Genomic DNA, 14386 nt, shown 5'->3' on the forward strand with positions numbered 1-14386 from the left:
TTTGCCAAGTTGTGTGTGCAAAAGTATGATTAGATCCTGGACAAAGCCAATACTCTGAATTTAAGTAAGGCTTCTAGAGCTGAAGGGGATCATAGAGATTACATTATTTACCAGAGGCCCAGAGGATTAAGCGATTTGTGTAAGGTTATGCAGGTCATGAGTGGAAAGCCCAGATTGCAGCTGAGGCTTGCTCCAGCCCAGGTTGTAGGAAGTCTCCTTCTACAGCGTGCCCCCAGGCAGCTTATTATAAAGGCAGTAGTGATGATAACCACCTCTGGTTGAATCCACACTCTGGGCCATGTGCTCTCCAGGCCTAGGACACTGAAGCCCTCATCTTAGCCTCCACCCTGCTCCCTGCACCGCATACCCCTGTGAGGCATGTCTAGTTGCATATATTTGAAAAACTTATGCAGGGGTTGCAAAATGATTTTGCACCACAGTTAGCTTATCTTTTTATTCTATTTTTTCCACAAACTTCTTGAAGTATGTTCATCAGATGAATGAGACGTGCACGTGTGACAAATTCAAGGCCACGTCACAGTGAGCAAATGCCAAGAGCAGGGGTCCAGTCTCCATCCTGAATCTGCACTCCTTCCACAGGACCACCATGACCACAGCTTTCATCAGTTTTCCTTTAAAAGCAGTATTTTAACCCCCTGCAGTGCCCTCTTGGCTACCTTGAACTGAAGAGCTTGTATGGCCAAAACAAAATAATACCACTCCCAAGGGACTCAGGTAGCACTCTGAGGAAGAAGCACCAGAAACACAACTGTTGTCTACAGTTCTCACAAATTAGCCCATGAACTTTTAATAAGATCAAGTGTAAACAATCTCCAAATTATTAGGACATCACCTTCTTGCCTATACTGGCCACGGATTCAAGACCATGAACTTAACATTAAATAGTGAAATCCAAGAGGATGGGAGGGACTATCAAGCCCAGTGTTCTGTAAATGAATACTCCGAGGTATACCAGAAGCAGTATAGAAAATGACTATTTATTTAACGTTGCACTCTGAAAGAGAAATTCCCAAATGTTAAATGCTACCCTGTATCCTAAGTTAAAAATATACTGGAAATTGAGCAATGATGGTGCTGAATACTCTGGGGGAAGATAGCTCCCGTCATACTCATAGAAGCAGTGTCATAACAAAATAGTTTAGCTTTACCAGATGAACTGTTAAATGTTTACTGTGTTTGAGAAGTATCTGTTCCAAGGCAAAATGAGGCAATATTATGTTTAACCGTTTGGAAACGTCTTTTATTAAAAAAATTTTTAAATATTAATTCTACTTTAAATACAGGTGTGATAATACTCATTAAAGCACGGTGTACCTGATATTTTTACTGCAAATTTAGGAAAGTTAACAGTCCATCTGGCTCCTGGAGCCCTCTGGTCTACACAACATACCCTGTGGCAAAATGCAAAATACAATTTAAAAAAAAAAAAACTGAGGACTTTGGACATTTGCACGGGCTGAGAGAGTGGGTTGGGGCAAGGAAAATGCTCTTCCCTGAATTACTCATGCTTTTGGCTTTAACTTCATTTACTAAGAGCAATTCTAAGAGAACTGAGACAAACCTTTACACTCCGCAAAGGGAGGGAGAAAAAAAGCTTGTCATTCACAAGCAGCTATGAACAAAATCCACAGGAGAGGGCAGGAGTCAGGGAAATTAGGGATAAAAAGAAAAAAAGTTGGCATAAAGTGCACGGTTACTGTCAAAAATATATTATTTTCATCCTAAGAAAATTAAGAGAATTTTATCTACTAGATTGCTGACCTTTTAATACATTTGGTTTGCATGGAACATACAATCACCATCGGACATAAAAAGACTAGTTTGCTTTGTCTTTAAAAAATTGCTTGGAGTTATCTACAGGAATCTGTGAACGCAATTCAAGGATAACATTCTGCAGCTCTTTGGATATGGAATGAACTCCTCGGATCAGTCCACAAAGGGAAACAGGGAAGGGTCAATGCACTGACTCAAGTGTGCATTTCTTCTCGCTCCCTTCCCCGCTAAACGCCAGTGCTTTCCAGCTCGTCTTCCACCCCCACGGCAGGAGAGCGGGAGATCATGAAGAGTTTCTCCCTGTTTGTAAACCGCCTCTGCAGCGGCGGGGGCAGCTCGGCTGTAGGCGGCTCTTGGCTGGGATGCTCTGGGGGGCTCTGCTCGGCACCCGTGGCGGTGGCGGCCTCACAGTCTGGACATTTCCCGGCTACTGCGTCCACGACCGACTCCAAGGAGGTGCCGGTCTCCCGCAGCGGGGTGTAGCCCTTATTGCTGCTGGATGCGTCGTCCGATTGGGAGCTCTGCGAGTCCCGCCTAGCGCGGGGCGAGTCCTCCGGACGCCGCGGGGACGGGGGCGAGGCGGCGGGCGCAGGGAGGCCGGGGTCAGGGTCCGCGCTGCACGGGGAGGGCGGGGGCTCGGGAGACGGCGGCGCCCGGTAGTCTGGGAGCCCGCTGGTGCTGCGGCGCCGCAGGGCCGCGTACCTGCCGGTCCTGGGCAAGCGCCTGCCCTGCCCCCTGGCGGTGTGCACCGCAGCCGCCGAGCCCTCGGGCTCTTCCTGCTCGCCGTGCGCCCAGCGCGCACCGCCCTCCGCCCCGCGGAGGTCGCTCAAGCTCAGGTCGAGGTCGCCCCGCGGGATCTCTCGGGAGCCGCGTTCCCCGGGGGGCCTCTGCCAGCTGCAGCTCGCGCCCTCCGCATCCCCGTCCCTGTCGCGGTCCCCTTGCAAGGGCAGCAGCGCGAAGGCGCTCAGCGAGGAGCCCACGAGGGAGCTGGCGGTGCTCTGGCGCCCCCAGCTCTCGGGTGGGCTGCAGGGCGCGGGGCTGCTGCTGCCGCTGGCGGCTGCGGCGGCGGTGGCCCGGCGACGGCTGGCCACGCTCGAGCGCTCGCGGTATATGCTGTACACCGCCTCGGCCAGGCTCGGGGGCTCCCGCGGGCCGCGCGGGGACGAGGCCAGGTCGGGCGGAGACCCAGAGCCCCTGGCTCCGCGGCCGCCGCTGCCCTCGCCCAGCGCCGCGGGGTGGGGCCACGAGCCCCTTGGCAGCAACGTGGCCGCCCCGAAGGCGTCCCCGGCGCCACTGCAGCTCCCGGATTTCAGCTCCAGGCTCCGCGACTGCACGTAGCTGAGGAAGCCATTGAGCGGTGCAGCCCCGGGGGCCGCCGTCGCGGGGGCGGAGGATGACGAGGAGGCCGCGGCTGCGGCCGCGGCCGCAGCGGCGGCGGCCAGATCCTTGGCGCGCAGGCTGTGCACGTCGATGACGGTGGAGTAGAGGTCCCGCAGGTTGATGATCTTGGTCTTCTTGTCCCGGTTCTCATGGAGCACGGCGTTGGCGCAGATGAAGAGGAAGATGCCGATGCCCATGATGAGCGGCCCGAAGACCTTGAGCTTGTCCGAGTGCAGGTAGCCCGAGAAGACGCGGAAGAAGAATCCCATGTTCTTCGAGGAGGAGGAAGCTGGGGCTGCAGATCGCGCAGGAGGCGTGGTCCTGGGCGCGCCCACGGAACTGGAGTTGCCATCCGCCAGCGTCGCCGGGTGGGGGCTCCTGGGCAGGTCTTTGCCGCCGCCGCCGCTGCTGCTGTTGGCCGCGGCCAGGACGCGGTGGCCGCTGCCCGCGGGCGGCAGCTGTTTGTTGCCCTCTTTGTTGGCCCCGTGGGCCTTGGGCCAGTAGCCCACCACCGCCATGGCTATGCCCACCAGCAGCACCAGGATCCCGCAGAGGGCGATGAGCCCTGAGATGGAGCACAGCTTCAGCTTGCCTTTCACCACCACCACGTCGTTTTTGCGCCGCTTCTTGGCTTTCCTCTTGCGCTTGGGGACCTGGCTCGGAGGACGCAGGGGATCCTGCTTTCTGGCCGAAATCCTCAGGAGGCCGCCAGTGGCGATCATGGCGAACTGGTGGAGTGCGGGGCTAGCCGTGGGGCGCAGGCTCGTGCACGGGGGGCCGCCAGCTGCCCACTAGCTGCTCCACCACCGCCTCCTGCTGCAAAGCAGACAAGACAGTCAGAGAGTGTGGGCATGGCTGCAGCAATGTCCCACGCACTGCACTGGCCCGGCTCCCAGACCCCAGTCCATGCGCGCCCCCACCCCAGGACCTTCCCCCAGGAACGCATCCGTAGAGAGCAGGGGTGGAGGGGGACAGGAGGGAAGAGAAGTGCTCCTGCAGTAACCGACCAGTGGGAACCCGAGGACTGGCAGGAAGGTATCTCCCCAACCACCCCACCCCCTGCGACACACACACACACACACACACACTCCACTCTGCAGGTGATATCCTGGCTGTCCGTGCTAAGTCCTGCTGTCTGGCAGCCAATGGAGTGTCAACCACTACAAGAAACGCAATGTAGGGACTCAAAGCAGTGGTTAAGGTCTTGTCCGCCAAGCCTGTGTTTTTGGCCTGCAGGAACCGCATGAGCTCCCAAGGGAACTGCCACAGGAGTTTCAAGTCTCTAAGCTGAGGGATGTGTCAGTCAGTGTGGAGCCCAAAGTTATGAAACAGTCAGGGAAGTTACTATTGTCTAGAGGGGACGGAATGCACTCCACTGGATGACAATGAAAGGGTATGGGCGGGCAGGCAGGTGGCTTGTTCACTCCAGATGATCAATAGGCACTTCATTGCTGGGAAAGTACCAGAACTATGTCAATATTCTGACAATAACTGCCTTCACCAAGTGCTCTGTTGTTTGTTCGTTCTGGTTGCTGCAGTTAAAAGCAAGCAGATCCCTCTCACCGCTGTCTCCTCTCCACGCTGCAACATCTGGACAGCTTCTTTGGGTGGAATATTTAGTTTTAGGTAACTGCTTATGTAACTGAGCTCTTCCCCCTGGCCTCCTCTCTTCCCCCAGAGGAACTCCCTTAAAGATATCCTGTGCTAGATTTCATCAGGGAATTTGAGAGTCTCATGGACTCTCTAAGAAAAAAAAAATCATTTTTCTCATGTGGGGAAATTGTGATGTTTAAAATTTTTATTTTAAAAAAGCCACTCTGCCATTATAGCTTCCTGCCCTTTATTAGCGTGCCAACAGCACTCCTTAGCATCTCAGTATTTAAATGAGTAAGCAATTAACCAGGTAAAACAGCCCACATCCTCAGGATGGTGTACAGAACAGCATTTCCCCAAGTGAAAGCTGTTTTCTTCATCTTTCTCTCATGAGGTCATTTTCGGGAAAGTTGGGGAGTGGGGGATGGTGGTAACACGCAATGGCCTGTCCTTAGGAAGTTTATTTCATTCTTTGTAATAACACCTGGGGAGGTAAATTCACTGGTGCATATTCCTGGCTGTGTGGCAGCCTCTAAAAATCTCCTGCTGGATCCTCAGAGTAAAACATTTTTTTTTTTTGTTCCATTGGTTGTGTTCCCTCCTATAATAGAGATGCTAAAATTAAGGGCATTGTATGAAGCTGAAGGATGTAGATACCACTCACAAGCCTCTTGGTTGGTATTTTATCCTTTCCAAGATAATGCATGTTTTAGAGTAAATTACACTTTGAAAATATGGGATTACTTAGGTGGAATTTTGCTTTTAATTGGTGCTTGGGTGAAAAAGCTTGGACCCTTATTCCTTATTCTCCATGGGTTTGAAAGCAAATGGTCATGAGCTCTTTGCACATCAATATCTCTTTGGAACTTCATTGGGTTCTGGGAAAGAGAAACACTAGGTGGGTTAGCCAGGGCTCAGTAGAGAATGCATCTACAAACCTTTAAGATTTTGTCTTAAGGAAGCACTGCATCAGAAAGTACAGACTGCTTAAAATTTTTTTTTAAAAAGAGCTTACTGTCTACCCATTACCCCAGAAAATCGGCACGTTTATATTGAGGCTGCTGTTAAAGTGGTCTCCAGACTCCAGCATCTTTCATGATCCGGAGATCCGTGGTTACCTTAGAAGCCTGGAAGGACCAGACATCTTAGGAGCAAAGCCAGACTCCCACCGACAGGGGGGCTCTCTCCCAGAAGAGGGGGCACTGCACGGTGCACCGGGATGCTAGCGACTGACTCAGGGAAGGCAGGCGCCCCCTGATATTTCTCCTCGGCAAGGCAGCCTTGGCTTGGGGAGCACGTCAGGAAGGTGGAAACGCATTTCAACAGTCGTCTACAGAAAATCTCTGGAATCGGTTTAATTGCCAGTCATTAACTCCCTAGTTTATTACTCCTTCGGCTCTGTGGAAAGCTTCACTCCTTTGTATGGTCTCACCACCTGACACGGAGCACCGACAAGGGTCGGCTGCCCAGGAAGAGCCCCGTTTCGAGGGCTTTCTTGGAGCCCTAGTGAAAGACAACAAACTTAGCGGCGGAGGTCGGCTGCTCTCGCCATTCGCAGCCCGGAGCAGGTCTCCCCGTGCCTAAGGAATGGAGGATGGGGGAAGCAAGGGAGGGAGGTCTAAAAATACAACTGCTTCCAAGACAGACACTCAAGTTCTCCGCTCCTGGCGGATGAAGCCCCGCGCGGGGGGCGTCTGTCGCTCGATGCCCGCAGGCTGGGCGTGCCGGGCCCCCGGTCCCCGACCCCCAGCCCTCAGCCCCCTCCCGGACGGACGGGAGGGCAGCGCTGCGCACCCCTGGCCCGTCTTGCGGGTCTGCTCATTTAGGCTGGAGTCACATGAGTGCAGCCGCTGCGAGTCCGCCTCTGGAACGAAGACAGGCAGGAGCGCAGTGAGGGAGGTCCTCTACTCGCCGTCTCCGGGCAGCTCATCCCGGGTCGGCCAGCCCGGGGAAAAAACCTGCCGGGACCCCAGCCCGAGGAGCGCGGCTGGCGGGCAGGACGGCTGGGGAGGGGCGGCCGGGGGGCCGAGCCCCGGCAGATTTGCTCAAAATGGCAGCAGTCTAAGCAAACAATCTCTCTCACTTACCCAGGGAGCGCGGGGGAGCTCGCGGCCGGCCAGCGGGCGCCCGGGCGACACAAAGGAACCATGGAGAAACTTTTTCAGCCCGAGCCGACGGCGGAGCGCGGGCACGGCGCCTCGGGGCCCTCGGTGTGAGCGCGGCTCAGCAGCCCCGCGGGGGCGATCGCCCGCCCCGGGCTCGCAGCCCCCTCCGGCGCAGTGGCGGGAGCCATTTCCAAGAGTTTCCAAGAAGTGTCAGGTCCTCCGCATCTTGCATCCTGCCTGGGAGCCCTCCTCTCCCGCGCCGCTCCTCCTCCTGCGCCCCGCGCCCCTCCCGCGTCGCTCCCGGGCGGCCGCGCGGTCCCAGGCCCTTGCGCCTCTTTTGTGTGGCTGCGGCGCGCCGGGCTCCGCCGGGTGGAGTTGAGCCCGCGGCGGCAGCTCGGGGCGGCCGGACTGGCGCCGTTGCTAAGAGACCGGAGCCATGACACAGGGAAATTGCGGCAGGATGGCAGGCGATACCCGGCCCGGCACGGCGGCCCGTGCGCCCCCGCCCCCCGTCCCCTCCGCGGGCCCCCAGACTCCCCGCCCCCGCCTCCTTCCCGCACCGCCGCCCGCCCCTTCGGAAGCGCGGCGCCCGGGAAGAGGGGGCGCTCGGGCGCGGAGCCCCCGGGGCGGGGCGCCCGGGGACCCGCACCTGCCCCCGCCGGCACCTCGGCGCCGTCTGAGCCAGCTACCTATCTGAGCAGCGGGCCGGGGGCCGCGGGAGGGAAGGCCCGCCCTCCCCCGCCCGATGGGGACCCTGGCGGGATCCGAGGGGAGCCCCGGACGCCCGCCCTCCCGTCCCTCCTCTCTCGAAGCCTCTGCTCCTTTGCGCGCCTCAGTCTCGACTTTGCCCCCTCCCGCTCGGGAGTTTGCAGTGCGGACGCCCGGCGAACACAGTGAGTTGTCCCCCGGCGAACTCGGGCCCCGGCGGAGGGGAGCCACCCCCGCTGGGCTAGGCGCACCGCGGGGCGCGCGGAAGCCTCCGAGGTGGCCGCGCCTCTGCCGAGCCGGGCTTTGTGCGCGCCCCAGCGGGACCGGGGCGACTTCCCCGGGCGCGGGCACCCCGGGGCTCCGCCGAGGTTACCGGGGGCTTCGGGGGCCCTTTCTGCCCGCTGCGGCCAGCGGCAAGCGCGCGCAAAGGAAGACGAGAATTCTCCAGGAATCGGGGTTAGCGCCGGGGGTGGGGGTGGCGGGTGGGGGGGAGAAGGAGGATGTCCAAACTCCCTACGTCATTTAAAAAAGGGAGAAGGGAAGAGCGAGAGAGACATGCTGTTTCCTAGCTCATCCCTCTCGTCTCAACTGCAAAGTGAAAATGACAGGCCAAAGAGAATCGCAAAGTGGAATTTCCCCATGGAGTGTTGAGAAAGTAAGAAAGATTTCAATTATCTATTGAAATGAGGCAGCCAAGATTCAGGAAGAGAGGGCAGACAAGCAAGTGCTGCCCAAGACTGGGGATCCAGATCGGAATATTTGGAGGAGGGATACTGACTATCCCGACTTCCGCGGTGTAGGGGTCCACAAAACCCACACTGAAGGGCTTTGCTGCCCACAGCGGTGGTGAGAGGGTTGCTCCCAAGATACGCAGCATTCCCCTGTGTTGCAACCCAGAGCGCACACTTTTGTCAAACTAAGAATGAAAGATGCATGTTTGGTGTTTTGAAGTGGAGGATGATATGTCAGGTGGGGGTCATTTTCTAGAAGGTATTCCTGCACCTGCCCGATTGGAAGGGGGCCTGTGCCGTGCTTTGTCAGGCGACTGAGTCCGGATTATGATCGGAGTTTTACGAGTCTAACCTCCCTCCCCTGCTGAAATTCTGAACCTTAAAAAGCCCTAACAAAGGGAGGTTTTATGACCCACACTGAATTGGTTCCTTGTAGAGAAATCCCTGCAAAGGAGAAATAACTAGGTCTAGTTGTTTTCTACTGCAAGTTTGGCTCCAAAGTCAGGATTTCTTGAATGCCGGTGATAATCTGGTGTTTTGTACAGAGATTGGGCCTGTAGTTTTATTTCATTACACCACTGGCTGCCAGGGGCCGTAGGTGGCAGTTCCTAGCCTCTGTTTGCTGGGCTGTATAAACAAGAACCATATTGCAGAACTTCATTAGGATTTTAGGTGGATTAAGCCAGTAATAGTTTCACATTGCTGCATAAATTATAGCCATCGTTTTGCACATTTAAAACTCATTTGAGGGATTTGGAAAAGAAAAGAATCTTTTTCAAGACACACTGGGCCTTGGGACATAGCTGGCTTTTTCTTATGTTGATGACTGCAATGAAATTTATGGTTTATTATTCAGAGACTTCCTTCCACACTGAGCTCCTTGCAATTTTGTGCAGTTCTATTTAACCTGAGCATTACCACGTTCAGTAATTTTCTTTGTTTTCAGCTCAGGGTATCAGAGGAAATCAAACAGATCACATCTGTTTCCAGCGGAGTCCTTCATCCCCTCTGTAATACAGGATCAACATCCATTCCCTGGGTTTTCCAGTCAGGTGTTATTTGGAAAAGAACAACCATACTCTCGGCCCCTCTGGGTTCCTTTCCCTTCTAATTTCACCGACCAGTTCTGTTCAGATCATTTCTGAGATTAGGCGAGAGCACTTTCACCCTGCTGAGGACTGAAGGGCCAGGGCTGCCTAATCGTAATAATTCGCTCGCGTCTCCAGAGCTCAGAGCACAGCACAACATTCGGAATGTAGCAGCAGAGAGAGTGTTGAAGGAAAGCGTTGGGGCTGGGGGTGAGGGAGAGAAGAGGAAAATGAGTAGTGCGGTTAGATTGAACTCTGACCTGTAACCTTTCACTCGCTCGCTCTTCTAAGGACTCCTGATACAATATGTTTATAATTTATTCACCACTCATTGACCTACCCTGATCATTTCATCCACCTGGCCTGGCTGCCTTGCCTGCACAACCAGGGCTGCACACGGGGAGACCATGGCCTGCACTAGCCCACCTAGAACCCCTTGTCTTCAGGATGTGGGGTGGAATCAACTTGGGCTCCCTGCTGACAGCGCCTGCCTCTCTGCACACCTTGCTCTGCAGAGGGTTTAGCCTGTGGAAGCAGATGGAGTGGTTCTGGAACCAGTTTGTCTCCTCCACTCACCTACTACTTCAGTTAAGTAACTAAATTGCTTCAGCTTGCCTGCCTCAGTTTCCCCATGTGCAGTGGGGACAATGACACTTACGCCTATCTCGTATCATCAAGTGTAGATGGTATAGGCCAATGTTTAGCACATGAAAAACACTAATTAAACTTAACCATGATGTCATCTCATCCGGTACTCTTCGTTCTGTTCCATTCATATTCACTGGGATGGACATGGGCCCTATCCGCATTTCCTTTCCCTGACATGGGATTGAAGGGTCAATGGCTGTGAATGAACTGTCCCTTTCCCCCATGACATGGGCCCTGTGTTGTTCCAGAAGGCCTGCCCTGCAGAGAGCTGAAAAACGCTATTTCCAGTGCTCCTTTGCAGGAAACCAGGGCGCTTTTATTCCAGTTGCTTGAGAACCCAGACTTCAAACATGTGTCCCTCTAGAGTTAAGCTAGAAATTTGCCAAAGCACAACCAAAGAGGTTGTTCTGCAGACCAAATGTTGAAGGACTTTGCAGGAAGTACTCCTGGGCCATTGTATGACAACTCTACATAGGAAGAAAATTCCCTAACCTGAAAAGGAGACCTACAGTCTCTCCTTCCCCATTGTTCCTTGTTTATCCTCTTCATGCCTCTGCCAATAGAGAACACAAGGACACAAAGGCATGGCAAAATAAGACAATAAACTAAGCACACAACTACAGGCAGAGATGGAACAAGCTGAAAGATTGCACAAGATGTACTTCCAGGAAAAACCATTTGTTGTTTTCCTAATAGTCAGATTTGACCGAGTGTCCTGTGTTTTATCTGCAGCCCCTCCACACAGTACCCTGTAGTCCCACACTTGTTTCCTGGCACGCGCAAAGGACAAAAGTGGCTGAAATGCAACAGTGCGTGAAAGCCTCATTAGGTTTCTTTGGGAACAGAATAGGTGGAAAGAGAGAAGACCTGGCCAGGCCCGGATTGAGCAACAGAACCAGAAAGCCTGAGGATGGCATTTTCACAGCTGGGCTGCACTGGGCCTCAGGGTTTCCCAGGCTAGAGGTTATGTGGTTTGTGTTTCTAGTTCTTCCCCATGGAACAGCGCGGAGCTGCAGGGACAGACGCTTGCCTCTGCCTCCGATCCCCAGGGCCCCACAAATGAACCTCTGAGGAGAGAGAACACAGCCTCACTTTCAAGAACTCCAGTTTTGAAACCAAGGATAAACTCAGGCTGTTGTCAAGGTCATGCTGCAGCCCATTTCTTCTGTTTCTGAGAAGTGTTACAGAAGTTCAAGCCCAGACGCTTCCACCACGAAGCATGAGGAAGAGAAATGATGCAGAATCCGAAGAGCGCTCCTTGGAATGCTTCAGACGAGGCCCTAAACCTCCGATCCAGATAAATGGCCTGTGACAATGACAGTCCTCATCTCTGTCTTCAACTCCATCCCTTCTTACTATTCCAGATAACCAAGCTCTCAATTAGAGACCTGTTGGGAGTGTTTCCTCTTCTAAGTAGATTCAGTTTTGTACATTCACGTCTCTCCGATAGCCTGAAGTTTTCTGCCATTCTCCTTGTCCATCATCAAAGCTGGGTTCTGTGCCTTGTGAAGTGTTTGAAGTCCGAGATGAGAAATGAGAGTGTGCTGGCAGATCAAAGCTGCACTTGGTAAGGGCTTGAAGACAGGGACTCCCGTCAACGAGGAGCCAAGAAGTGACCCACAACTAAATGCGCCCCGTGTTCCCACAGCATATCCTAAATGTCCACACTCATGGTGTTCATATTATTTTGTGTAATCTGCAAACACTATGGATAAATGGCGTGTCCTACTGAGAGCTGAGAGTAACTGGTGTGTCTGATCTCCTTTCAAAATTAATTGTGACATGAGCTGCTGTGGGTACACAGCAGGAAAGAGGAAACACACAAAGAACTACTTTTCAGCAGCAGGGAATCCCGAGATGCTAAGATTACTACTTGGGAGACAGCTCTGAGACCTCCAATAAGCATTTTCCTCAGTACCTCTTGTGTGCCCAGCAGTGTGGCTGCTGCATATTCACTCAGCAAGTATTTATTGAGCTCCTACTTTGCTGTAGTTAACATCCTAGGGACTGGAGTGGGATGGTGAACAGGACAAAGCAAGTTTCTGTGTCTTGGAAACAGGGCTTAGATGATAAACAAGTAAACACAAGTTGAGAAAACCTCAGATTTTTAAAGATGTTTTTATGTGAGAAAAAGAGAGAGGGAGTGCTCCCTTCTCCTGGTTCATTCTTCAGCCACCAGCAGTAGGGCTGGAGGCTGAATTCTGGAGCACAGGGGCTTGATCCAGGTCTCCTGTATGGGCACCAGGGACTCAGTTACCTGAGCCATCACTGCCGTCTCTCCAGGGTCTGCATGGATAGAAAGTGGAGTCAGAAACTGGGGCCAGGACTCCAGCCCAGGCACTCTGAGGTGTGGCAGGGACACCTTAACTGCTGTAGCTTTCCTAGCCATCCTGAAAATTTCCAGTATTGATGAATGTCATGCAGAAAGCAAAAGCCAGGCTGGGTCTGGTGGAGGGCTGCAGGAGAGGATAATTTAGATTGGGTATTCAGGGAGGCCTCACCAAGGAGGGATGCTTCACTGTGAACTGAGAGTTGAAAAGGAGCCGACTGTGGGAAAGTATTCCTGGGAAAGAAGATCCTTAGAGGACATGGTCTTCCTAGCGTACAGTCTATAGTTAGAGTCATTAAAAACTACTTAGTGGCCCATGCCGGGTGAAAGGGCAAAATCTGGAGGACTGTACACAAAAAGATCCTTGGGAGAAGAAAGCAAACGGATGCCCGTGACTCTGGGTCTTCCCCACCTGGGAATCTGGAGTGGATTGGGGTCAGTGGAGGGCAGGGATAGTGCTGGGTGTGGGAAATGGGGTGGTCAGGACAGTGCTTCTTGACAGCAGTAGGAGGCAGATCAGGTGGCAGGGAAGACGTGATGGCCCACGGTGTAGGTGGCCACGCATGCCTTTGACAGAGGTATTAAGAAGTTAAAAGTGGCAAGGGACCACCCAGGTTCTCTGGGCCCTCGCTCCTCTGTGTGGTCGAAGGACCAGCAGCTTCAGCATTACCTGGACAACTGTTAGGGATGCAGACACGTGGGCTCCATCCGTCATCTGCTGATTCAGCATCTGCATTTTATCAGGACTACCAGGTGATTTGTGTGCACATTAAACTCGGAAGGATGACATGCAGAATTTATTAGACCCCTAGGTTTGCTGTCCTAAGCTAGGGTGTGTGTGTGTGTGTGTGTGTGTGTGTATGAATGAAAGAGAGCGAGGGAGGGAGGGAGAGAGAGAGAGAGAGAGAATATTGTATCAAATAGTGACCCTGGAGGCATGTGACATCTGTCACCAAATAAATGTTTCTTGGAATGGATAGCACACTTTTGTTTTTAGCTCAAATAGAAAAGTAAAGTAAAATTTGGTGAGTTTTCAGGTTTAGCAATCTGCCTAGCTAACAGGAGGCTTAGTGGATTTGGGACCTGAGCATCTTTCTAAAAGGCCACATACATTCTACTCTTGGGATTCAGACCATTTGTATTCAAGTAACTGTGCCCTTCCAGCCTTGTGACATTGAGCAAGTTACTTAAGTCTTTGAACACAGTTGTGCTGTTTATAAAGGGTGACTTCCAACTCCTCCCTTTCAAGGCAGTTGTGAGGGAGTGTGATCAGTGACAGCATCGAGTGGCTGTGGGGAGGAGGCATTCTGTTCCCCCCATCATCCCCGCTCTCCCTGAACAATAGCCCCAAATAAACCAAAGGAAGGACAAGCTGAGTCCTTTCTACGAGCCTGTTCCCCATCTAGTCATATCACTGTTCCTAGACCTGTTCCATCCGGAAACCAGGGAGTCGCACTTGCAGACATTGCTTGGGATCCAACGTTGATGCCTGTTTAGCATTATTCAGATACTGAAAATGGTGCATAGTTGTAGAGTACTTGTTACCTGGAGGCACTGCATTCAATATTGGAGGTGCAACAGAGAGCAGAAACTACCTATGAAGTTGGGGTCCAACCCAACAGACAGTGTGTAAGGTTCCTCACATGGCTTTTGGTACCACCCCATGAGTCCCAGGTAAGCTGAGGGGTTTCCTGGTCTCCACTCTCACCGTATCCCTAGAGCCTCACAGTGCTAGAGTATTTGTGTTTTGAATTAGGCTTATATTTCTTTAAATGGCACACCCATGCCACTGAGACCATCATGTGAGTCCTACTCTACAGGAATCCAGTGGCAAACCCCTAGGAAGCCGGAGTCAGGAGCTAGAACTAGGTACCAAACCCAGACACTCTGATAAAGGATGTGGGCATCTTAACCAGTAGGCCAATTTTCTGCCCCTACCCAATTATCTTTTTCATCTTTTTTTTTTTTTTTTTGACAGGCAGAGTGGACAGTGAGAGAGAGAGACAGAGA

At 53.0% G+C, this 14386-nt stretch overlaps 1 protein-coding gene across 1 annotated transcript; it reads right to left on the reverse strand.

Moving 5' to 3' along the window:
* Positions 1-977: 977 nt before the first annotated feature.
* TMEM200C (transmembrane protein 200C) lies at positions 978-8035 on the reverse strand. Its single transcript, XM_002713589.6, has 2 exons — positions 6855-8035; positions 978-3990 (listed from the first exon to the last, which is right to left on the reverse strand). The coding sequence occupies exon 2, from the start codon at positions 3894-3896 to the stop codon at positions 2022-2024; it is 1875 nt and encodes a 624-aa protein (XP_002713635.3). The 5' UTR covers positions 3897-3990; positions 6855-8035; the 3' UTR covers positions 978-2021.
* Positions 8036-14386: the final 6351 nt, after the last annotated feature.

This window comes from Oryctolagus cuniculus, chromosome 10, assembly GCF_051225735.1.
Source record: "Oryctolagus cuniculus isolate XC-2025 breed Fujian yellow rabbit chromosome 10, ASM5122573v1, whole genome shotgun sequence".
NCBI classification, from domain to species: domain Eukaryota; kingdom Metazoa; phylum Chordata; class Mammalia; order Lagomorpha; family Leporidae; genus Oryctolagus; species Oryctolagus cuniculus.